The 26353-nt window shown below is 34.9% G+C and overlaps 1 protein-coding gene across 4 annotated transcripts in view; it reads left to right on the top strand.

The window, feature by feature from the left end:
- FGF14 (fibroblast growth factor 14) overlaps positions 1-26353 on the top strand; it is a 683612-nt gene that overhangs the window by 513505 nt on the left and 143754 nt on the right. For all 4 annotated transcript variants that reach the window (XM_054445791.2, XM_054445794.2, XM_063651088.1 and 1 more), the window contains 2 exons: positions 8136-8246; positions 14573-14676. In XM_054445791.2, coding sequence (XP_054301766.1) covers positions 8136-8246; positions 14573-14676 — 215 coding nt within the window. The remainder of the gene's footprint in view (positions 1-8135; positions 8247-14572; positions 14677-26353) is intronic.

The following is a 26353-nucleotide window of genomic DNA, read 5'->3' as shown; positions in this document are numbered from 1 at the left end:
TCCTAACAAAACATTTGGAACAAAGTAGATTCACAATAAATGCCTCCTAAAGGAGCAAGTTAAGTATCTTGGCATTTGAAAACATGCTTAAACAAAACATAGAAAGGATTTCTCCTCCTGTTTTCCAATGTAAAATGATGTATTTCTATGGCTGTGTTGTAGAATTCTAGAGATAGGTGTGTCTTTAAGATTCATTAAGGGTGATGTTATGAACTGCCTTTCTAAAATTTTAAGCCTTAATAAATAAAAATGGTGAAGAGGCATCACTTCCTGGTGATAAAATAAGCAGAAACTTTGGGTTTTAGAGATGCATATAACTGGTTGCAACTGAATTCAAGAGCAAATGCTACAGTATCCTTCATGAAATGTTCACACTGATTTCCAGGAGTATTTTTTCTTTCTTTCTGTACGTAACATCTGGTTTAAATGTTTTTCCTGTCTGGTTAAAAGTGTAGATATCTACTTGGATTCATATGTATCATATCTCTGAATGCCGCCTCTTTTCTTCTCCTTCCCTTGCTGTTTGGGAGATTCTGTAGAGAGGATTATTAATAAAAAAAAAAATCTTTTATCACTCCCATCTCCTCCTAGAAGCAGCTAGAAGACAAATGTCTAGAAAAGAAACTCAGGAGGGAACAGAGCTCAGATGTTTGCACCTTTCTTTAAATAGAAGTAGCTTTAAAGTGTTTATCACTATCATTTCCAACTATCTACCCATTAGGTGGAGGTCTCTAAATAGTTCTAGATATGAACAGACAAGATGAGTGATATACTTGCTCCAAAATGTTGCTTCTTAAATGTGTGAGCCTCAACTCTGGAGGATGAATAGATCAGTCCTTGTCATGTGCAGTTATTTTCTTAAATTCACCCACTGCTTATTTTTTTAACATAAAACATTTAAAGAAATGCTTCCTGGCTCTAAAGAAAATGTATTAAAAAAACAGAAAACATATTTTTTTTCAGACAAAGTTCCCAGTTTACTGCTCTACTATTTATCTGAAGAAATAGATAAAACTGCACATCTGGTGTAATTCTTGTTTTCATGTATTTGGACAGATGTCTTTGGTTCTTTAACATCTACTTTTTGTCATGCTAATTCTGTATTTCAGACAATGTAATGACAGCTGAAGAACAAATTAATATGGTCTGCTATAGGTTTAACTGGCTGTGGAAAATTCTGTGAATGAATCAAATAGCAGTTTTTCTTCAGATTCTTTAAATTTAGGGAATCCTATTTCTAGTTTCTGAAAGGAGAAGTGAATCATTCTTCATAGTGTTTTAGCTGAATATGTTAAATCTGTGTATTAAATTTAACATAATACTGTATCTACAGTTAAAAAATGAATAGTGTTTAGATAACAATTAAACTGAAATATCTCACATTTCCCCCTTTAGATGACAATAGCATTTAAGAACTTACATAAAATGTTCTTTGCTTCATAATCTGGGACATATTTACTCTCTCAGCTGGCAGTGTAGTCCTTACTAATGTTTATGTTAATAGAAGGATACATAAAAGTTCCTGAATGTACCATAAGTGTCTTTTAGTGTTTGGTGTCATTGACATATTAACAAGGAGTCTGAAGATGAGTAACACACCCACATCTGTCAGTGCCACAGACGGCACTTGAGCGACACACCAGCACCTCAGACAGAGCATACAGCTTCTTTGCTGGTGTGCCTGTGTTCTGGGAAGGAGCAAATGAAATCATTCACAAATCAGGAATCCCTGGCACAGTATAGAATCAGGAAATCTTTTTCTAGATGTGATTGTAATGATGGATTGACTTGGATCCCAAACGTTACCACCAAAAGATACATGCTTTTCTTACTTAAATATGCACAAGAATTTTGCCAATTGTTGTATTTTGCAATTACATAATTAATATTTAGGATTTAATTTTGAAAATATGTAATTACAACTTAAAAATAATAAATTAGTAAGCCAAAGCACACGATGTTTTATCATACAATTATTCATCTTTGTAAGTGATGAATAAATAAGGTGGAATAATAGATCTGATATTTTGGCCATTTTATCGTCCATTTCTGGATTATGTGGGCCATAAGAGCTCCAGTGTGTTTCTAATATGTTAGAACTTTGCAATGAGAAAATTTCACTGGAAAATAGTGTTGGAAAGAGTGCTTTTCTGAGTTCCAAAGATTTCCTTCCTTCTGTAGTTTATATACACTGGATATTCAAAAAGTTAGTGAGAGTTCAACCCTGGGCTAGGAATCCCAAGGTACTCCTGTTAAGTCTGTTCCTTGGAGATAAGAGTCAAGTATTAGCAGGATTCTTAGAGTCTCCCTTCCCTTTAATGATCTCTTCAAACATTTTCCCCCAGAAAAGTCTTTTCCCATCGTCATTCTCTTAATATACTTTACTTAGAGGAAATGTTTTAGCTATAATAGTTTTTGGGGAAAAAGCTTAAAATTATTTGTGTTTCCATTTCAAAACCCACATTTATCTTTAGCTCAAGCATGCTTTTCTCCAACTCTTAAATACAATACAAAAAAAATGCATTTTGCCTCAAAAACCATTTATAGATATATAGATACTTTAAAAAACCAAACAGAAAGTGAATTCAGTTCAATAAATACTAGTTGAGCACCTGTTCTGTGGCAAGCACCGTCATAGGTTATTTTGAGTAATATGCAAATTATCAAGGGATTTATCATTTATTTGCAGAGCAGAAAGACAAGCAAGCCCTCTATCTTAACACATGGCTAATTGATATAAAGCCATATTATAGTTTCTTTCCTCTCCTCAATAAACAGCAAACTCTTTGAGGGCAAGAGCTGTTTGGGTTTTTCATTTGTTTATTTTTATTGTTGTTAGTTTGTTTTTCAGATGGAGTTTTGCTCTTGTTGCCCAGGCTAGAGTGCAATGGTGCGCTCAGCTCACCACAATCTCTGCCTCCCGGGTTCAAGCGATTCTCATGCCTCAGCCTCCAGAGTAGCTGGGATCACAGGCGCGTGCCACCATGCCCAGCTAATTTTGTATTTTTAGTAGAGATGGAGTTTCTCCATGTTGGTCAGGCTGGTCTCCAACTCCTGAACTCAGGTGATCTGCCCACCTCAGCCTCCCAAAGTGTTGGAATTACAGGCCTGAGCCACTTTGCCTGGCCTGTTTCTTTTTAATGCCAGATACTATCTCTATTGCCTGCAGACATAGGATTCTGATAGGCAGAGAAGTGGTGGAGAGCTATTCTAGCCTGTGGGAAAAGTGTTAAAATTTAACACACGTAATAGTACATTGGAATGGGACCCTGAGTTGGGTAATCACTCTGAAGTAACTGGAACCAGGTTCCTAGAGGGAAGGGGTTTGCGAGGTAGCATTGGGTCAATCCATAAAGGAAATTGAATGTAATCTTAAGGGATAAACAGAGATAGCAAATTTTCACATGCCTTTAATTTTATCTATCATTTTCCTTAGTGTCCCTATCCCACCTTTATTTTCTCAGTCCTTTGGAAAAGTTCCTGGACACAGTTTATTTGTGGTTGGATTATATGATAATATATATCTTTGAGCAAATTATTCAAATACTATTTTCTGCTACTGGGAGTGCCAAAATCTAATTAGATCTGCCACATTTTTTTTTTCTGCAAAAACGTATATTACAAAAGTTGTTTTAACCGTATAAAAACGTGTGATTTTTTCCATAGCTAATAGAAGAGAACCTACGTTTAAGAACCTACACCGATAACCAATTAGTACTGAGATTTATGTGTACATAAACATAGTTTGTATGATGTATATACATTAATGTGTTTGCTACGGAAAAACATATGTCATAGTGTACATTTTTCCATTTAAATCGTAATTTAAAATAAGTACACCATTTGATTGGTTATCCTGATTCTTCTTTCGCCAGTCTTCCCATTGCATGAAAACCATTTATGATGGTGTTTGATTTAATTGAACCCACTTCTAAGAGAATGAGTGTTTTAACTAAAAATGTTGTGTATTTTTTCCCTGAATCTGAAGGCAGTCGGACTGATTTGCATTTCTGTGAGTTCTGAGTGTTGAGGGTAATATATTATGAAACATCTTTTTTTCTTGGTATGTATGCACATTAGTTTTCATTATTTCTATTTTAATTAATATCACAGATCATAGTTAGCACAGAGTTTTGTGCAAGGAGTATCTTCAAAATGTTTTTAGTAAAATTATCAGGCACACTAAATAGAAAATAAAAGACAAAACTGGAGGAAAAGGGGAATTAAGACAGGCAAAGAAGAGATCCTAAGTTTTTATATTTTCTTAAGCAGAGTAGGTATTCTGAACACAAATGTTTTAGAAGATAATAAAGAACTAATAATTTTATGAATTAAAAAGTATTTTGCATTTTTGCATGGCTAGCTAAAATATAGGTGTAGGACTTTAGATATTTATTTTTGTATTATACATTGGGAATCTGTATTGTAAGACTTTGGGATACATCAGTATTTAAAACAAAAATACTTGTTCTTGTAGGCCTTATATTTAATGTTTACTAGAAAAAAATATCACACAAGCCTTCTTATTCTATCAGTGTATTGAAAAAAATGAGCATGTACGTTAATACATGTTTGTCTCACACATGTAATATTTTCACACTTTTATATCTGAAGGTATTATGTGCATTTAGGATGAGGTTTCATTTTTTACCATGGTAACTATATTTCAGATTGTCTTTACATTTTCAAACTCCTTTGGCTAATTTCACGTTAGATTTCAATAGATCATCATTTGTTTTTGTTACTAGTTTCTATACTTGTTTTTAACCACAAAATCCATGTAAGAGAAAAATCTCATCTTTGTTATTTGTTTTGTGTTTATTTTTGCTTATTTTATTAGTATCATCTCTAATCCTTATTATCTCTATGGGATTTTCCCCCCTAAACTATTCTAACTTTAGTTAAACTAGATAATATAACTTATAAATCTACTTAACCAGGAACACATAAATTGCTACACTTTCACCTATGATACCATAAAATTACCATAAAATTGTCCAAAGGAAGAATTTGATGCCATCTGAGATCTCAGGAAAGTGCTCTTGAGGAAATGGACATGTTAGTAGAACCAGAGTGGGGAGGAGGAAAAAGAGGCAGCGTGCAAAGTTGTGTGAGTGTGGGTGCATGCCTACGCAGATGTGCAAAGGGGCATTTTAATGAAGGTGGCCATATTTGAGACAGATAAGGTTAAGGGAACAGGATAGATGTGGGAAATTATGGAATATTTGTAGGTAACCCACAGTGACCCAGGTGAGGCTACTTGCAGGGGATAGATAAGGGCTATAGTGAGCAGAGCCATCAGATAAGATAGAGCCTTACTGAGGTAAGCTGCATACATAACTCAGTGGACGGTGAAGAGTCACTGCATATTTCCAGATATGAAGGATTTGAAAAGGAAAACTGCAGGTGGGAAGACCACCTAAGAGAGGTAATGAGGGGCTGGCAGTGAGAATAGAAAAAAAGAAAAAGAGCAAGAGACACTGAAGATGCATCAAAAGGAATTGAGCAACCCATTTATTTTAAACTTATGGTACTGAACTAGCAATTTTGGTAAGGTTTTAATGGAGCAGAGAGGTATTGGAAATGTGGCCAATGGAAAAGTGGGATGGATCCGAGAAGAGGTTTTTCAAGATCTTTGATCCTTTCCAACCTTTGTGTTACTGCTTTGTAATCACAAATTCAGCTCTGGCTAGCAGGATTTGGGTTTAGACACAGTGGCAATTAATCTTCAAAATACAAGTTGGTTTTGGTTTCTTAAACAGATTGATTTGCATTTTATTTTTAGTGTTGAAGACATTTTAGTTCAATTATTCCACTTGTAGAGGCTGCATCAGGTAGCAATTAAGTGGGCAGGGTCCAGAGCCGAGTGATCAGATTCCAGCTGTTAACCTACTGGTTATGTGCCCTTTGTCACATTATTACTACTTAATTGCTCTGTGTCTCGATTTCTTCGTCCTCCAAGTGGGCTTCTATTAAGTGAGGTAATGGTCAGGATCCAATGAGTTAATAATAGAATGTGCTTCTAACAGTGCCTGGCACCTGAGAAGAATAAAATCAATGGCGTTATGATTTCTAGAAAGGAAAAACATCAAACAATATGCAACCAGATGAATCAAAATCAATTTCGTTCTCACTTTTTAAAAAAAATCAATTTGGTTGTATTTTCTTGAAATTAAAGGAGAAAAACATAATTTTACATTTTATTTGTGCTCCCTCACCCAAAATGAGGCATAATCCCAAAGGGGTCTCTCTGTGTAAGCATGAGGGCGCGTGTGAGTGGGTGGGTAGGTGGCTTCTCACTGCCTTGCCTGATCTAGTTAATTCAACTCCAGAAGACATAGTAGCTCAAATAGGAGATTGCTTAGGAATAAGTGATGTCAGAACATAAAAGTTTTACAGAGACTTGTCAATCACTAATATTCTCATTATTTTTTTCTTGACAAGAGAATAATAAAAAATTCTCTTATTCACATTTTTTACTCTTTTTGCTTTTGTTCTCTTCTTTTCCATGCTACGTATTTTCAGTGAAGAGCATAAATAAAATACAGCAAAACTAAGGAAGAAGTCTTTAGTACTTAGCCTAGTCAAGTCTTCCAGGTGATGGGCAGACTAAGGCACAATAGTATTTTTTTTTCCACTAGTGCATATCTTAGAATTATGTGATTTGAGAAGTTATATACTACAGAATAAGGAACATATGTAACACAATCCAGTAATCACTTAGATATTTATTTTTAAAATCCTACTCTTTTAAAAGCTTTCATATTCTAATATGGCTAGTCACACTGATGTTGTGACGCTCTGCTGTTCATGCATTATTTTCCAAAAGGATTTTTCCAATATTATACCATCTATGAAGCAAATCTATGTACAATGGAGTCATGTCTCAAATGATCAATTTTAAATGATGTGCATAGAAATAGATATTGAAATTCTTTGTAATTTCTTCAGGACTAATAAAGAGCTTAAGTATAGCTCTCAAAAAATTTTTTATGTCTTCACCTATTTGCAAGACCACAATTTTTCTATTGATTACAAGGTGCCAGGTTTCATTACTCAGTAACGTCCGACTGTTTTGACAGTGGATTGCAGTAGCATGGCCCATTCAGCTGTTGCGGAGAGATGCCAGTTGCCATGGTGAAGATTATGATGTCCCACATTCAATCTCTCCCTGAGATGGGGATGGCTTTTGCAAAACCACATGCAAATATTTGTTTTCAAAGGTACAACTGACTCTTTGTGAAGCACTGGATTACTAGAGTGGATGTCTTTTCGTGAATCATCAAACGAGGATCTATTACCGCATGATTTCCCTTTTTGTTTAAATAAACTTCCACTGCCCTCTATCTCAATGCCCGTTGACAAAGAATCAGATTTCATATTGTATAACTTGACTGTCCTTTTTAGTTATACAAGTTAATGAGTTTATATGTTTAATTTGTCTAATTTCTCTATTTGATTGCCTCAGAGCTGACCTCATATGCGTGGGTTTGCTGTATTTCCCCTGAGCTCACAAGTAGAGTTTTCCATTTTCCTGTGAATATGTCTAAGTAGCACAGATACTTCCATGGAAGTAACAATGACCCTTTGAACATCCGAGGGTGTTCTCCAAATTGGGGCTTTTCCTAAGAATATGTATCAAATGTTAGTATGAATGTTTTTAAAATATGGTATTTTTTGTTTCGTTTGTTTTTAATTTGGGGAATACTTGTCAACTTAAGTAAAAGGAGAACTCCATTAAAAAACCCTTTAATAAAACTTCTGAGAGTCACCAGTTTGCAAAATTCTTGTCCTGCCATCATGAATGATAATATTGGTTATATTAATTTGTTTATAGTTTAAACTAATAATTAAACTGACAGCTTAATTAGTTTAATAGTTTTAATTAATGATTTAAATATGCATATACTAATTTTATAAAACAGCCTGTTTCTGTGGCTTACTATTGCATTTCCTTTACCTTCTATAAATAGAATACTGCAGGTTTGATAAAACACAGAAGAATCTGAGATACAAAATAAAATATGCTACTTGTATAAAATGTCCTCTTCTGAAAAAAGAAAGAGAAACAGAAAAGATAAAGGAAACTATGGTGACACATTGTGAGGCTTATGATAACTATGTTTGCCTTTCAGATCCCCAGCTCAAGGGTATAGTGACCAGGTTATATTGCAGGCAAGGCTACTACTTGCAAATGCACCCCGATGGCGCTCTCGATGGAACCAAGGATGACAGCACTAATTCCAGTAAGTGACAACCTCAGGCCACCAGTTACACAGTTGGTAGAAGATACACTGCTACTTAAATGACTTTTTAATATTCATTTGCAAATGTTTGGTCATGTTGGTTCATCTTTACAAATGTTACACACTAGGATGCCATTTACAATTTTATTTAAACTACGTGGATGAAAACATTAATGGAGCAACCAAAGAAACCTATGGTTTAAAGATGATTATGTTACTATTTTTGTTTTTTATTCAGACAGTTATCATACCCAGAAAATTACTGTTACTTTTAATCTTATTATTGTAAGAGTTAAGTAAGTACACTAGTATATTTAGGTAAAAATTAATTACATGTTTTCTTTGGATGTATTATTTTATCAGGCTCTGAGGTTCTTAACTATCCCTGTGGAAACTCAAAAGCTACAAGGAATAGTTTTGTTTGTTTTTTTTTTACATAATAGAAATATAATTTAAAATTCTTTGCATTTAACAAAAAAAATCTTTCTTATAGAAAAAACATGAAGGTTGTGTGCTTTGAAATTCATTACTTTACAGAATTACTTTACAGAAATACTTTACAGAATTGCATCTGTTATCATTTTTAATTAAAAAGCTACACATCTTCCACTGTATTAATGTCTGTGTTCTTTTTCCTATTTCTTTATGTATAACATTTCTCCGTCTGGTGCCTCTCCTTACTCAACTGTCTGTGTTTTGCTCTCCCATTTTCTGTTTATATTGGCATCTGATTCATTTTTAATTTAGCATATTAGTTCCAAAATAAGCACACTTTTTACTGTTTGGGGGAGCTAGTGAAAAGCAAAACTATTTATATTAGAAATATTTAATCATAAGAAACATTATTGGTGGATCAAAAATAGATATGAATTTTTTCATTAGTGTATCTCTTATTCTTCACATATAAACATCATTCCATGAAAAGAAGTGAGGATTTGAATAATACACATAATCAAATCAGAAGGCACTTCCTTTCTTATTTTTATTTATTTTTATCAGCTCAATTTAAAATTCAGCACTTCCTTTTTTAAATTCTGGTGATCAAATTGCCAGTAACACTGATTCTGACAGTAGTTAGTGATGCAAAATAGGTTATTTTTACATGTGGTTTTGCCATGTGAAATATCATTATTTTTCCAGCCATTGTGTTCGCTTTTTATATTTTGTGTGTTGCTTCACTTTTTATTTTTTCTTCAATTCCTTTTTAATTATTGTGTTTATCTACATTGTCCTCCTTGTCAGTTTCTAATCTCTTTACTCTCTTTGTGTCTCATATCACTCTTTTTTATTTTTATATTTTTCCCTTTTATGTTTGTTTATTGGCTTATTTTTACTTTATTTCCTTTTTGGTATAGGAAAAGAGAAGGTAAAGCAATTCAGCTACTGAAGAAAGAGGAGGCGTTTTATGCCAAACATTTACTTTTGCAACTTTTGTTATTAGTTTGGACTTTCAGAGATTATTGGTACTTGACGATCTTTGACCAACAAAAGATGTCAGTTTCTTACGGTTCAGGCTAATACATGTATCTCTGCTCAGTTTCTTTTCCCCTTTAACTCCTTACCCATTTGTTGACAAAAACCATTTCCTTTCTCTTATGTGTTACTGTTATGTAGGTCACAAAGTTTAGGGATTCATAATTTCTGATGTCTTCAATGTTCTCTGATTTTGTTTGGCTGGGAGGGTTAGAACGTGATAACTAGTTTCCCATAACTCTGATCGCTAGGTGAGCTATGACACTCTGAAAGATTCATCAGACTAAAGACTGATGCCATCCATTTTATGACAAAAGTTTTCAAGACAGGACATACAGCATAGCTTCATAAACATATTGCTTTATTGGACTACTTGAAAAATAACTTCACTCAAACAAAGGTTTTATGTGTTTTTTCTCTAGCACTTTTTCTTCGTGTAATTTTTGTAGAGCCAACCAAATTGGTTACCTTTAATGATAGGAATCAATATTATTTTGAGAAGTGTCTATTAGACATTGCCTTTTAAAAGCATACTGCTTCAGAATTGAATAAGCACTTTCTAAATATGGAAGTGCGGATTCATTATGTGCACACATACAGGTCTGGTTATCTGAATAATTTTAAAGCCTAAACTGGAAAACGGAGATACTAAAAAACACTCCACCTTCTGTTCTGTAAATGTATGTTTTTTTTTCTTCTGTATCTGCAGTAGAAGGAGCAAAAACTCAGAACGAATCTTGAAATTTCTTCTGACACTCTAAATGCTAGTGAGACATAGTCCTGAGAAGAAAGATGAAACAGGATCCCCTTTGTAAAAGGAAATCAGAAGAAAATCATAATGCCCACACTCGAGGGGCTCAAATTCCTATGCAAAGTTCTGGTCCACAGCTTTTCTGAGACATTATATTGCATTTCAAGTACACTGTAAGCCAGTTAGTTTAGTTTTATTACTATTTCAACATTTCCAAAGAAATAAATAAAAACAGTGGGTAAAATCAACGTTCCCTCTTCAAAAGGTTCTACAAATTATATGACTATAAAATTTAATACAATTGGCAGAATCGTAGCAGATTTATAAAAGTAATGGAAATTACTAATTAACTTCATTTTTATGTCCTCTGGCCTATGTGAATTGCAAAACGGTGTTTCTTGGGATGAATTTGAAGACATTCTCTTTTCTATGGTTCATTTCAATAGTCTCATGAATCTTATGAAAAATGTAAGCACTGAAAAATTCTTTAAAAATAGGGATGTGCTTTAGAAAGGCTGTCAGGTCCTACTTAGAGTACAGCTCTTTTGTTGTGAGGACGGAGGTGATGTAATAATCATATAGTTTCCTAGTTATGAATAACTAACCCATGGTTTGTATTCAGGGAGTTATAAAAAATGGAAACATGTTTATGAATAATCATTCATAAACATACTGAACGTAAACATTATGAATAATCATTCATAAACATGTTTCCATTTTTTATGACTCGCTGAATACAAACCATAGGTTAGTTATCCATAACTAGGAAAAATAATTTAAAAAACCCCTAAAACTCACCCAGATAGCACTGTAAAATCACTAAATAACAAAATTGAGGACTTGAACTTTCGTATCTTCATGATTTGAGTTCAATACATTTCCCACACTAAATATGGATATTTAGAATGAAAAAAAGACAGAACCATCCTGCTAAACTGCCTTTGTTAAAAATTTCAGATGAATTAAGAAGAGGGAAAAAAGACTCACTGGTAGGCAAATGTTGGTGCCCCTGTTCTCCAAGGGTTTCCAGTCTAATATCTGTAGATCTCTGGGAAGGAAAAGTAGCACAAAAATCATGGATGATGGGTAAATTGTTCTGGTGGAGAAAATACTGTAGCAAGTCGACTGCTTATTATTGACTACCATAATAATGGAAAGATCTTTCACAAAAGGAAGTGAGCACCTAGGTAACCTCATTACCACTCTCATTTAAAATTATTCTAAATGTCAACATCCCCATGAACTGCGGTACTTTATTAGTGGGTGAGTTTTCTTTTCCCCCAGTTTGCTTTTGGGGATGCTATGGATTTTTTCTGTGCTCTTAAACTTCATTGTTCCTACTGACAGACAATAGCTACTACAAGCAGAATAGGACTCTACAGATATCAATACACTATTAACTATGGCAATGTTAAAACCTCAAAAGTCCCTCTCACCTTAGAAATGCTCAACCTGGTAACTTGATGTGTAAAATATTTCGATCACTCAGTGGCCACCACCCCACAGGATTTAGGATGGCAGTTCTCACCTTAGTTGTATATTAGGGTCATTTGAGGAGCTTTTCAAAAAAATTCCTCATGTCCTAAACCCGTTTCCAAAGATTGTGGTTTAGTAGGTATGGGGTTGAGTCTGGCCATTCTATGTTATGAACACAGCTAGTTTTAATGTGTGGCCAGAGTTGAAAATCAGTGTTATATGAAGAACTAGAATGTTCCATGAATGAACAAAGTCACGAAAACATCTTCATTATTCTTACTCCCCTAGGCTTTGTGACATTGCCTTATAATTATGTAAGAAACAGAGTGGAGAAATAAAATTATATCTCAATTAATGTGGGTATCTGTGGTTTTAACTAGTACCAGTTCCATCATGGCCAGCTCTGAATGGTTCTCCACATTTTAGTGTACATAAGCATTCACTTTCCACTATCATTCTGTGAATTATAATACCTTGTTTTATTTATTTATTTATTTATTTATTTATTTATTTATTTTTGAGATGGAGTTTTGCTCATTGCCCAGGCTAAAGTGCAGTGCTGTGATCTAGGCTCACTGCAACCTCCACCTCCCAGGTTCAAGCAATTCTCCTGCCTCAGCCTCCTGAGTAGCTGGGATTACAGGCATGCCCCACCACGCCTGGCTAATTTTGTATTTTTAGTAGAGACGAGGTTTCACCATGTTGGTCAGGCTGGTCTCGAACTCCTGACCTCAGGTGATCCACCCGCCTCAGCTTCCCAAAGTGCTGGGATTACAGAAGTGAGCTACCATGCCCGGCCAATACCTTGTATTTTATAATTCAGGCCCCAGCCAAAACACAAGAGAAAAACACTAGTATTTTTTCAGTATGATCATTTTAAACTATCTTATATAATTTTTCTGTTTCCCATAACCACATCATTTTGGTGAATTCATGATCTATTTGTTTTCTAAAATTATACTACCTGGCCTATATAAAATATGTGGCACCTACAAATATCATTCTGAGTGTGTGAAAGTTAGAAGAGGAAAGTTAGAACAATTAAGTTTGAATTGATTAGGTTAGTGTACCTTGCGTGGACAGTCATATGGTTATGGTTTTCCCTCCAAAATTTTGTGTATAAATCAGGAATTATTCTCTGGTGCCCATTCTTTCAAGATGTAAGGGGAGATGGTACAGTTCAGGTGTTCTAAACAAGAGGGAATATAGCCATCTCCCACCAAGAAGGAATACTGAGAGTTGCCAAATGGCACAGGTAGCTGTACTCAACAACTCCACATCTATATTTAATATTAAATAATGGGAATGAGGAAAAAAACTAATTCTTTCATAAGAATAACATAATCCCCTAAAATCCTATAGTAGAAAATCTGATATTAGTTTACATAGTGAAACTAATATCCAACTAACCATAGATGCCCCTGAGTATTTTTCCAGGGATAATACTCATGGCTCTGGCCTGAAGTTTTCCTTTTATATTTGTGTAACACAGACATCTTGGGATCTTGAAAACAGCAGCATATAATAATCAGAAGAGAGGGTGTAATTTTCTTCAACCTATTAGGAAGAAACATGTCCCTGAGAATTAAATGTAACACAATTTGTAAAGTTTGTTTTTAATTATGTACTACTTAGACCCTTGGAATGAAGTCCAAATTGCCCACATTTTTCAAATGACTTGGTTTTGTGCAATACAGTTGAGAGCCTGAGTTTGGATATTGTACTTACATGTTTACATCACTATTTTAGTACTTTCATTTCCTGTTCTGTCCTGCTTAGAATTAGACTTAGTTAAGAAGGACTTGAGTAGCAGCAGATAACCTCACTGTAAATAATTAATAGTTCTCTTACAAATGTATCTATAATAAAATTTCCAAAATCATCAAGCAGTTATCTCTAAGACTGATGCTAGAAAACCTACTAAACATTCAACATGTAACACTGCCATGGAAATACATTAAAGGGATATTAAGTTTTTTTAATGTTATAACGTTGCTATCTGCACTACGCAAAAATATATAAAATGCTTTTAACGTTTTATCAACAGAGAAGAAACAAAACATGGAAACATAAATGAGTAGTCTCTCTGACATTTGCATGCCATTCAGTTTTGATTAGTTCTTTCTAAATTTAGCTCCTTGGCAGGTGCACATCTTTTCCTGGCTTTGCTGGCATATCATATTGGTTCTACCACAGTCGTTTAGTTTTGGAATCACCTGTTTAACTTCTGGCCTGACCTCATTGCAATGACAAATCACACCTTCTGTGGACTTTTAAAATTCTGCTCTTTGAGAGACTTCACAGTTGATTTCTTTTGGTATCTAATGGTGTCAGAGACAATGTTTCTAGAGGCATGATTACAGGCTTGATTCTGTTTATTGTCGCATCAGTTCTTCAGAATGCTGTCAGCAAGACTGCTAACATTTAAAGGTTGAAGCTGAAGTACTCGTTTTACCCACAGCAGAAACGTCTTACTTATAAAGCGAAATAAAAGTTATTTAATTGGAATTTCTCAGAAAGTATCGGCAAAGATGATGTTTCTTAAACAAAATAAATCAGAAAGAAAAAATCGCACTATGCCCTGCTTCTTCCTGCCATTCATGGTAGACAATGTTTATCTTCACAGCGCTCTTCAACCTCATACCAGTGGGACTACGTGTTGTTGCCATCCAGGGAGTGAAAACAGGGTTGTATATAGCCATGAATGGAGAAGGTTACCTCTACCCATCAGTAAGTAAGACGCCAAAGATCTCGGCCGTTCGTTCAATGCATGTAAAATAACAATGGCAGCAACAACAAAAAGAAAGTTCTGTGTCTGTTGTTTCTGCCAGTTTTTGCCTTAGTATTTGATCTTTGTGAGAATGCTTAGAAGCTGTTTATTTATTATTCACCGGTGTTTAGTAATATGAGTTTATCTAAAGGAAGTGTAATACTATGTCTTAAATAGTGCTTTTGCCATATTTTAAAAAATAACCTAGTATACACGTGAATCTAATCTTTTGTATTTCTAGTTAGAAATGCACTTATCTTAGAGGGTTTCTTATAATTTTTTTAAAAGAAACAATATGAATTCTAAAAAAAGAGAAAAGTAAAAGGAGAGTGTTCTCTAAAGTAAGAATTCAAATTGTGTGGGTATTTTACTGAAAAAATAACTACTTATAATATTGAAATGTGTATTTCTTGCAAGCCTCTGTGTTTTGTGGTAATATTTATTGGAAGCTGAGCACTTTTCCAGCCATATGGCCTCTTCTGAAATATTTTCTATTTACAACTAATTTGCACTCAGATATGCTGTATTCATGCATATAATGTAGTTAGAATTCATTTCTGCCACAGGTTTAAGCAGTAAAGACTTAAAGGTGCTTTTTTCTATTCAGTCAATTTGGGAAATCCTATCACAGGGAAATGAAGTCTGAGCTGTGGATTCCCTTCATGGTGAGCTCAAAACTGCTGGCTCTTCTTATTCTGAGTTCCCTGAAGGGTGTTCCCACACAGAGAACTGGGTCCCACATTATGCAAATTGTGTTCTCTAGCACAAGATGAATATGCAGCATGTTGCCAGCAAGATCAAGCTAGAATTCCCTATGCTCCCTTTAGAAAAAATTAAATACAAAAAGGATCACTTTCTAGAGATGCTTTATTTTCAGATACAACTCAATCTTGTTGATTTGGAATTTGCTCTGTTATTTTTGTTTCTTTATCTTCTTCCCAAGTAATATTTTAGGGGCCTAAACATCATTAGATGCAGTGTCTACTGTAGCTTCTAGTTCTATCTTTCTGTTAATAATTGTATCACATTGCTGTACTCTGATACATATGTTGATGACAGGGAAATTGAAATGTTTGTTTTATCTTTGTGCTGCTGAGAGAGTTGCTTTTTATTTATTTATTTTTTGTCATGTGGTTGTAAATGTATGCCATTCTTTTTTAAAGGTAGGGTATATCATTTTGAGTATGTGTCTTAGCCTAAAATAAAAGTATTGATTATGCTTGGTGCAGGCTAAGCAGTAGGAATAGAAACAAGAAGTGTGTTAACTGCCAAGTCCAGTCCCCTGCATTTTAAATACGGTTTCTGCATGCAGAAATCAGATCTCATGAGGGTCACTGCGTGCAATAGCATTTGCCCAGGGTGAGTCCCAGGAACAATTTCAGGCTTATTACTGGGTGTGTTGTTCTCTCCTCTCCTTCCTTCTGATTCTCCAGTTGCTTGGCTTCCAGGCCTCCCCTTTGGTGGCTTTATTCTCTAACTTACAGACGTTGGTTTTCTCCTCTTCCCATCCTTTGTTCTGAACCCAAAGTCTGGTAAGAGACACTGTTCACTCATCCCCTACCCTAAGAGATCTCCTCTGCCTAGGCCAGGCCCCTGTACGCCTTAGCCGTCTTTGGAAAGAGGACTTAGATAAAAACCAAAAGCGATTATGAATCTATATTAGTACCTCCTAATTAAACTGCTCTGTTTATTTCAATGCAAAAAACATTTGAACTTCAAATATTTCAGTACAAATAATTATCTTCAAGTATTTATTCCATAATTTGTTACTGAGAGCCTACTAAAATAGTAATATAGAGCACAATATAGCAATTATTATCCTAAAAATAATAATAGCTATACCTATACAATAACAATAGTGATGATATTTGTACAATCCACTCTGCCTAGTGCTGTTCTAAGCACTTTACCTGTGTTAGCTCGTTTAATTATCCCAATAACCTTTTATAACCAAATATTATTAAAATAAGGACACTGATATACAGAGAGTTTAAGAATCTGCCCAAAGTCACTCAGGTGGTAGATAGGAAAGATTGGAGCATAGTTAGTATGACTCATTAGCTTACATTTTTAACTGTTTTATTATTACTGCTTTTATGTGCCAGACATTTTTTCATAATATGGTCTGACACCTTTTCTAACAAGAAGTTATAAACACATTATGATGTAATGAAAAACTTTAGGGAATTGTTACCTAGGAAATAAACTGTATTTCAGTGCAATTATTGAGAAGTATAATTTCAAACATAATCTGTTTCCTTTAAAGATTTTTGAGTTAAAATTAAAATAATAGAAAATTTGTCGAGAAAAAGTTTGATATTATATAATGGGTATTAAATTTTTTTATATTTATTACATTTAACATTTAAGCTTTAAGTTTTAAAAGCCGTGACAAATGTTGTTAACCCAACTAAGAAGTTTTGAACTAAGATGAGTAAATTTTTGAAAAAATGACAACTCCAGTCAAGCTCAGATTTAAAGAAAGAAGTTAATGGAGATTTAAATCTGAGAAATGAAGTCATCCATTTTAAGCTTATGCTAATTTTTTAAAAAGTTAATTTAATTTTTGTGCAGTGTAAACTAGTGTCTAATATGGAATTGATGTTTTTGAAGATCCATAGGTTTAGAAGTAGTCAATAAAATACTCAGGTCATCTAAGTTGAATTCTGGTAAAAGAATATCACAACGGTGATTTGACTTGAGGTGTATCTTCCTCTATTTTTATTTCAGGAAGTAACTTTCATAGTCCTTTGCTATCCAAATAAGATATTTAATGTGTCAGATAATTCCACCTTCTGGAGACAGAAAAAAGGTACTTGACTGAGATGTAAGTTCCCATTTCCAATGCTAAAGGCGCCTGTTCTCTGGGGAATCTTTTCTTCAATATGACGATAGTTATTTCTTTTGTGGTCCTAATGATTGCAATATGGTACTTGATATTGTGCTACAAGAGATTTAATGTCAGATACAAGCCATTTGATTGAAGGTACAGTGTGGGCTACAAGGACACAGAATAGAAACTGGCAGAGTAATAATTCTGCCAAAAAATTAGACAGTTTAAAATGACGTTTATGAACAAAAATGTACTTTAACCACTTATCACTATTTCTAGTGCTGAGAGAAGCAGTCAAGTTTTTTTGTTTGCTTGTTTGTTTTCCAAACCTGTGACTTCGAAAGACTAAGAAAATCCTCCGTAGAAAGCCAAGGTTTGGAATGTAAATTGTAAACAATAAGGAAAAACTGGTAATGAAAGGAAAATGTCATTCATCATCAGGGCAGGGATAAAGGATAGTTGAAGTGAGAATATGTTTCTGGCATAAGAAAGATGGAGGAGAAAAAGAAGGATGGAAAAGAGACTGATGATACAATGAGTAAATCTCTGGGCTTTATTCAGAACACCTGGGTCCTGGATCTGACAACCAATACCTGTGTTAAAACTTCCTAATCTCTCCTAGTCTGTCCCCTCATCTGTCAGATTATAGGATTTCTCTTGAATCCTTCAAGTTAATTGTGGGGTTTAGAATTCTGGTTTTAGTATGATTGATTTTTCTGAATGATAAGGTAATTTTACATAAAATGCATAAAGATTAATTATTGGTATTTTATCACAGGCTGGCATTTATGAGAATATTATTTTCCTCCTGGTGCCATCAATGCTTCCATGTTCTAGATGCAGGCATCTTCATGGTCATAATTGCCAGTGTTCTCCTGAAATTAGCATCTCATCTGAGTCTGTTAATCAGATTGTATAAGTGGACAGAAAGAGAATCCCTTTTCATGTTGATTTTAAAAATAAACCAGGAAAATTCACGGTTACCATGTTTTGCAAATATTAGGGCTCATGCGAATCTCCTGGAAAGCCAAGAAAAGTACAGATTCCTTGGATCACCATCTAGATATTTTAGTTCAGTGGGTCTAATGGGAGGCCCAAGAATCAACAGTTTGTAAGGGTCACCCTCCCTCACTTCTGCTGGTTATTCTAAAGTTACTATTTCAACTGTGGACAATAACACAACAAGCATTGCTGCAATGGTATCTGGGGGAGATGGTGATAACATTAGACCAAGGTGATGGTAACAGAGTTGGTGAAAATCAGTAAATGGACTACTCAGGCACTGAAACTAAATATTTGGATTTTCTAACTTTTCTACCACTAAGCTGAAGTTTACAGAAGTTTGAAAGCAGACCGGCATACTTCTTCACTTATGCAACAACCCAGAACTTCTGGAATAGGGACTGGTCACCTCTGTGGGCTGGCATCATCTCTCCTACCTATCAATATAGGATAAATATGTATATATGAAATGCTCTTTAATAAGGAAAGGAAGATAAATGCTATGTATTCCTCAATAAGCATTTTCAAGGTCATCAAACTCTTATCCTCCCTACAAAAGGTAGTGTTCTGATATCATATCTTTCAGGAGCATTTTCAAGTGAACCTCTTCTGCAAAGGTGGTTTTGCCTGCCCTCCTCTGTGCCAGCAGGCTTCTCTTATTGATGTGTCCTGAGCTGTGTTTCTGTCTGTCCTTAGCTTTCCAAGGGCACCAAGGCATAAAAGCGTCTGAGCAACCCACCTCATGTTTCCATGAACTGTTCATCTTTTTGCAGGATCTGTAATTCTAGCAAAACAAGGTGGAACAATGTTATTTTCCTCTTGACATTTATTCCTCTCTTCATTGCTTAAGTTTAGGGTATAGAAATACAATTGCTGTGTTTTGTCAGTGTGGTACCTATCATCCTTCAGAGTCTTTCTATTCTTCCCTAAGAGTTACACACCCAAAGACATACATGTCCCTCACCTGTAAGTACACACTCATGGAGTATTGCGTGAATTCATTGCCCATCCCTGGCACCTGTCCTGTCTCTGAGTAACACCTTTACATGCCTATTCTCATAAAAAATGTTCGCTATTTACTCAGTCATTGGCAGGGCTTCCTATTCCTCCTCCCCCGGGTTTTATGTTTATTTGTTTTGTTGTTGTTGTTTGCTACCAGGCAGTGCATCTGCTTAATCAAATAAACTGAGCTCTAGTGGCCATCAGTGGCCATCAACATCCATTGCAGGCAGACCAAGGGCCTTGGCAGCATTTGGTTGCTCATCCTGGGGAAGATCCTTTCATTCTCCCTGGGAGCACTGAGGCAAAGCTATACCAAGTACAGGTGCCCCTTTAAAAATGGAAATTCTTTTATTCTTTATCTTTCATTCTTCATCTCTCTGAACAGGTTGGTTTCTTTGTCATAAAAAGTATATTAAACTTGAGATGATTATTAATGTCTCCAATTATTACAACAATCTATGACACTATGCATGTTTTTCTGCACAAACAATATCTAACACTTTTTGGGGATATATATACACATATACACACATATATAATTCTCATATGTATTTGTATGTTTCATTGAAATTATGCATTCTGCTCAAATTATATATACATTTATCCCATGATTATGAGTGTTTCTGTTTATATTAATAAAATGTTAAATAACAGTTTTAACATGTGCACATACTTTAAAGCTTTACTTGTTATCCTTTAACAATATTTCTTTTTTTAATCAAGCTTTTCTGTGACTTCTTTCACATTACAGTTCAGTTGGATATATCTATCAGGTCGAAATGGCTATTATCCTTTCTTGATATCTTGGCCAAGATAATTTATAGTAATAATAAAGCAAGTGTGATACTTCAGCTAATTTTCCCCCTAATGCTAATTTCAACATCCAGCATTCGTGTAATTCCCATGACATTGAATATTGATGCACAGAATGTAATTGGTTATGTCCAAGAATGCCATTATCTACTTAGGGTCACTAACTGGAAAGAAAAAGAATTTGAGAAACAAATACAGCTAGTAAACTGCATTTAACTAGTTATAAATCATCTTTTGGACAACAGAAATTATGGAATATCCAATTTTTTTATTTGTTAGGTTGAAGCTAGATAACAGAAATAAATTACTGTGATACTGTCCAGATTCCAGTGACATTTTATGGAATATAAAGAAAGACATTGGAGTGGATAGTGAAAAACATACTGAGAGCCTAAGAAAAAGAAGAGGAAAAAAAATAAATATAAAGGAAAGAAGATAATAGAACAGCAGTAGTTAGATGCTTTGGCAGCATTGTGGAAAGAAAAGAGAAAAGAAGAGAAAGGAGAGAGGATGGGAGGATGAAAAAGGAAGGAAATGAAGAAAACCCATCACAAGAAGAGAAAGGGAGACCTTGTTTTCTGCTCACTCCACCATGTTCCTGGAATCCACCTGACTCCTGATTCTAACTTTCTACATGGTGTAGAAAAACAAAACCATCCCTCTTAAAGCTCAGCCCAGTTTCCTACCATACCCAAATTACCTTATCTGCTCTAGCCCTTTGGACACATTCACCTATTTCCCCTTCCCGAAAGTCCTCTTCTAGAGTGATGGCTGTGTTTGCTTCATGTGAATTTCAGGCAAAACAAAGAACAAACAAACAAGAAAACTGCTATGATCATAGTTAACTTCCAGAGGATTTCACTGGTGACAGTGAGAATGAGTGGAAAGGGATGTCAGCAGTGTCTAAAAATCTACTACAGTCATCCAAATGAGGATACTGAAAACTTGAATTAAGAAAGAAAGCTAAATAAGGCTTGAGAATTACGAAACATTTGTCATTGTGTTTTCTTGGCTTGTTTTTGGATAATGTGCATGTGTGTATGTGTGTTGTGGGGGCAGGGGTTCTGTGTGATCTGAATGCCTTTAGGTGAGGCATGCATTCCACCACTGTGGCCACACGGTAACCACTCCTTAATTTTAGAAAGGAAGACACCACACACACAGGCTCCCTTTGTTTCTATATGTATGTTGACTTTGTTTATGTGCCTGCAGACACCAGTGTCTGCAACTTCTGAATTAACGTGGTGGAAAAAAATGAGAGATATTTTAAAGTGTTTTCTGAGAAACTGTGGAAAGAACTTCATGGTTGTCTGGGCATGGAGACAGCAGAGTCATAGCTCATCTGGTAAGACTAGCTTAGAACTAGGTAAGCTGTGATGCTATTCACTAAGAAAATAAGGCCCAGAAGCAGGATGGGGTGAGTGGATGGAGTAAGATGCTGCATTTGGTTAAGGACATGCTTAGTTTGCCCACAGGACATCCAAGTGGATTATAGTCACAGAATGACTATTGGATGATGATGAAGCTCATTGATCCTAGAAGGATCACATCTCAGGGCTTTCTTGGGAAAGGTATGCAGATAGAATCAATTCTGTGACAGATGGTATTTTTTTTCCTATTCTTCCTGCATGTGAGACAAAGATGAATATGCTGGGTCAGTGACATCAGCATAAAGTTAGATATTACAAAGAAGTTTATTAAATAACATGAGGTCTTGAGAAATCTTTCTCACATATTTTGATTCATAAGTATATAGAATCTACATGGTCAATTTTGGATACTGGATAATAGAGCAGAATACTAGCTGAATTAAATTCAAAACTTGTGTTTCTACAAAATTGATGCTAATAATATATGAAGGGAATATCAGGGCTTCAGATCCTCTTATAGTGGTTCACAAACATCAACATTTGTAAGACTTATTCAAATGATTTTGAAAATGACCTGATCTCAGATATTAACAAAACAGAATCCAAGACTCCAATTAAGTGGTTTCAACATACCTCAAGAATCATAATTTTGAGGGCTAGGCACAGTGGCTCATGCCTATAATCCCAGTGCTTTGGGAGGCTGAGGTGGGGAGATAACTTGAGCCCAGGAGTTCCAGGCTGCAGTGAGTTGCGATCACACCACTGCACTCCAGCCTGGGCAACAGAGTGAGACTCCATTTCTAAAAAAACAAAAAAGGAATCATAATTTTGAATATGTATCCCAGGCATGTCTAGTGCTGGTGACCAAGGTCTAAACTACTTTCCCACAAATCATGACTTTTCAACTACCTGCTTTTATATCTACCGTTGATTATTGTCATTACTATTGTTATAATTTATAAATTCCTAGTTCAGGGCTTGAACTAGGAGTAAGCAGAATGACATGACCATACATAGAGGTCACCTTTTCCATTAACCAGATGAGTTGGCCTTTGGGGAGTGCATAGAGAAAACTTCTGGTTGTGGCCACTCCTCTTAGTCTGTGGGAAGAAAAGGACAAGAAAATGTCTCCTCGATCACCAAGATGATATAGGGAAAGACAAGACTTCCGCTGAGACTTCAGAAAATGAAATAAGAAACAATAGAAACAAAGCAAGACATTAAATTTCCAACCAATAATGGCTGGTTTGCAATCTTGGAAAAGAGATGTAGTCTACACCACGTAAAGCTCAAAGGAGAAATCAGCCCGAGACCATCAACAACAGGGCTGGCAGGCGCCTGCTGAGTTGAAGGGCATGACAAGAGCATCCTATTGGAGCAGGTTGTCAATGTCAACCAACCTGGATTGCTTCAGAAGTGGTTGCTTTTTAGATTAAAAAAAATAGATATAACTATATTTAATAAATCGCTTCCTTTCCCTAGCCTTCTATTTTCTCTGAGGCTTCATTTTGTTTGTATCTAAGCAGAGATTTCCAGACAAGTTCCATTTCTGGGTTAGAGGAGATGTCCTTCTCCTTCCAGAGGTGATCAGCAGTTACATCAAGGTGCTCAGTGTGAGACGGAAGTGGCTCGTCCTCCATGTCCAGTGTGGACAGTGGGTTGTTCACATATGGGCCCATCATAACACGTATTTCCTAATTGCAACCAAAACCATATGACCTACTTAAAAAATATTAAACACACAAACTACTAACAAGGGTTTGCAAGAAATATATGGAAAACCATTCAACTCAATATTCATAACTCAAATATATGCTGAGGAGTAGAGCTCTTGGTATCAAAGTGTATATTAATGAATTCATTTTTTTGCTCTTTCAGCAAGTATTTATTGTACTCCTTCCATTGTCAGCTATTGTACAACATATGCCAAGACTTCAAAGATAAGTTAAAAATTGTGGTTTAAAATTGAAAAAAAAAAACACCAAAAACCTGAAAGTCCAATAGACAACAGTTAAGTTAACCATTAAAGGACATTTTGACTAAATGAATTCTAAGAGTTCTATCTTTTCTCAGACTCTGTGATTCCATGAAAATATTTGTCCCACTTCCTCAAGTAGTGACAGCTATGTAGGGCGTTTTAATCTGTACTTCTTGATTAATTACTGTTAAGGTGAAACCAGTTTTCACAGTACATTTTATTAATTTATTCCTCAAGTGGCTTCATGTTCATGAAATGTACTGTGCACATCACTTGTCTTTTTTCCCCACTGAAAAAATTCAGTGTCAGCAAAGAAGATATGTCTATTTCTCAAGTTAAAATTGCAGAAAAGTACTTATTTATACGCTGCTTTGCTGAAAGAGCATGATAAATCCACAGACACAGAGGCAGATATTCAACGGCTGCATTCTAATATGGCCATATTTGCATTAATGAAGTGAGTGGTAATGTCATCTTTAACTTAAGAGAGAATCTCAGGGGAGAAAAAATAAACCCTAATTTTTAGTAAATGTTGCCACCACTTAAACTTGAACGTTTTAAAGCAAGAGCATTAATAATTATAATTAGAAAAAGAGCTTTGTTATTTCTACATGTTCATAAAATGACACAAAATACTTTGGTTTTATATTTTCTTTCAGCGTCAAAGAAGAAAATCATAAATATCACTGCAGTTTGTATTTTTATCCTGATTTCCTCTGGGGGTTAAAAACTATGTAAACTACTGTAAATAGTAACAACATTTATATTGATCAAAATGTTTCAAATTTTGGTTAGCTATATTTGTGAATGGTACATGGTAGGTGGTAGATGGTGAAAATAATTTTTATATGTAAGGAGTTTCAAAGATTATCTAAAACATGGAGGCCTAAAACAATAGATGAAACACTATTTCAAAATGTATTCTCTCTTTGTTTTCACTCTCCATGTTACAAAAATGGCAACAAATTACGTAAATGCCAAGAAGGCCAATATATCATACAATAAATGACAAATCAACTTTAACACTGAAACAACAATTAATAGCTATTAAAATTTGAAACAAAATTGTGCATCTTTAAAAATTATACACACATGTGAGAGGACTCATGACTGAAATCTCAATATACCATCTATCCAAGTTGAGTTAAGTTATTTTCCTTTTTTTTTTTTTTTTTAAGATAATTATTCTTCTTCCTACTTCTGGGAGGGACAGTGTATGGGAGGTACCTGTCAGGCACTGTGAGAACCCTGGGCTCTGAACAGATATGGGGTATTTCTCTCAGTATCCTCAATGCAGCTCCAATAACTAATCCCATTTCTTAATCACTTTGGAATTAATAAGAAAGATAATTTATTTTAGAAATTCACGAAAATATGAAAAACGACTTTTTTCTTTTTTTCCAGAGAAATAACTAAAACAATTCTTATTGAAAAGCCAAACTATACATTTTCTTCACAAGTTGTATACTAAAAATTGGCAAAATAACTCCCTTGGTGATAGCTTTCATTGTTTTTTTTCTTTTTTATGTTGTTTGTATCTATGGATTTTATATAGTTTTAAAACTATAAGCTATTGAAACAATAGTGTTCATTTATTTGACTGAAAATATTGGCCACATTTTTATTGTAATATGACCTGTCCACCAGAATTGATCTAACACATTCTAGAGCTTAGAGAAAAATAATGATATTAAAGATAGACTCAGATGCAGTCTTGTGGGACCTAAGAGTTTCTACAGACATGAGTTCCATGCACACTACATTTTAAGTTTGACTTCACTACATTATGGAAAGACATATTGTGCTCTGTGCTGTTTAGGGTTTCACTAAAAGTTGGTTGTTGGTGTTCAGATAACTCATCCAGCCTGGAATGCAATCTCATGGAAAGGGTGCACAATGTTCTTTTCAGCAGAAACATATTAGATCTCTGAGGGGTTTTGTCCAGGGTTAGACCTTGGTTTTAAGATTTGACCACTCCACTATATTAAATAAAGAGAGATGAGTCACATGTTAACAAGCATGTCCCAGCCCATACAAAAGCACCATAATTAGTTGCTATTTGCTGTTCCAATTGAGGTAGAGACTGAATGGGAATACCATATTTTTTGTGAGGCTTAGGAATAACTAGATTTTTGTTCTCTGACAAGGTGGAGGTATTTTATTTGGGCATTCATCCTGGCTCCTATTATTTAACAGAAATCATTATGTGAGCAAAAAAGAAACATCATTCTACTTTACTATTAAGCTGACACTAGTGTCTAATTGTACTAACCCAATAAATTGGTGAATATTGGTTTATTCCATGAGAAAAGCATCTGTTGATGTTATGAAATAAATTAACTGTGTGTGCCCTTCATGAGGAAACAATGACAAAGAGTTGATACTTAATGACTCCCCGTTAATGTAAACATCTCCAATGAACTCATCTGCCTTTCAACTATGGACCTTTTATAATACTGTTTCTATTACCTATACCTTAGACCACGTGCAAAAGAGATGCCTGTCACAGCAAATTATTTTCTATGGTGGGCAATACTGTGTTATTGTTCAAAAGTATTGGATTCCTAACTGTATTTCAGACATAGCTTTGAAGAAATCAATGTCTTTCTTGCTTATAGGTAATGAATAAAATTGTAACA

This window comes from Pongo pygmaeus, chromosome 14 (assembly GCF_028885625.2).
Source record: "Pongo pygmaeus isolate AG05252 chromosome 14, NHGRI_mPonPyg2-v2.0_pri, whole genome shotgun sequence".
Classification (NCBI taxonomy): domain Eukaryota; kingdom Metazoa; phylum Chordata; class Mammalia; order Primates; family Hominidae; genus Pongo; species Pongo pygmaeus.
The sequence above is the reverse complement of the archived record's forward strand: the minus strand, read 5'-3'. Positions and strand labels throughout refer to the sequence as shown.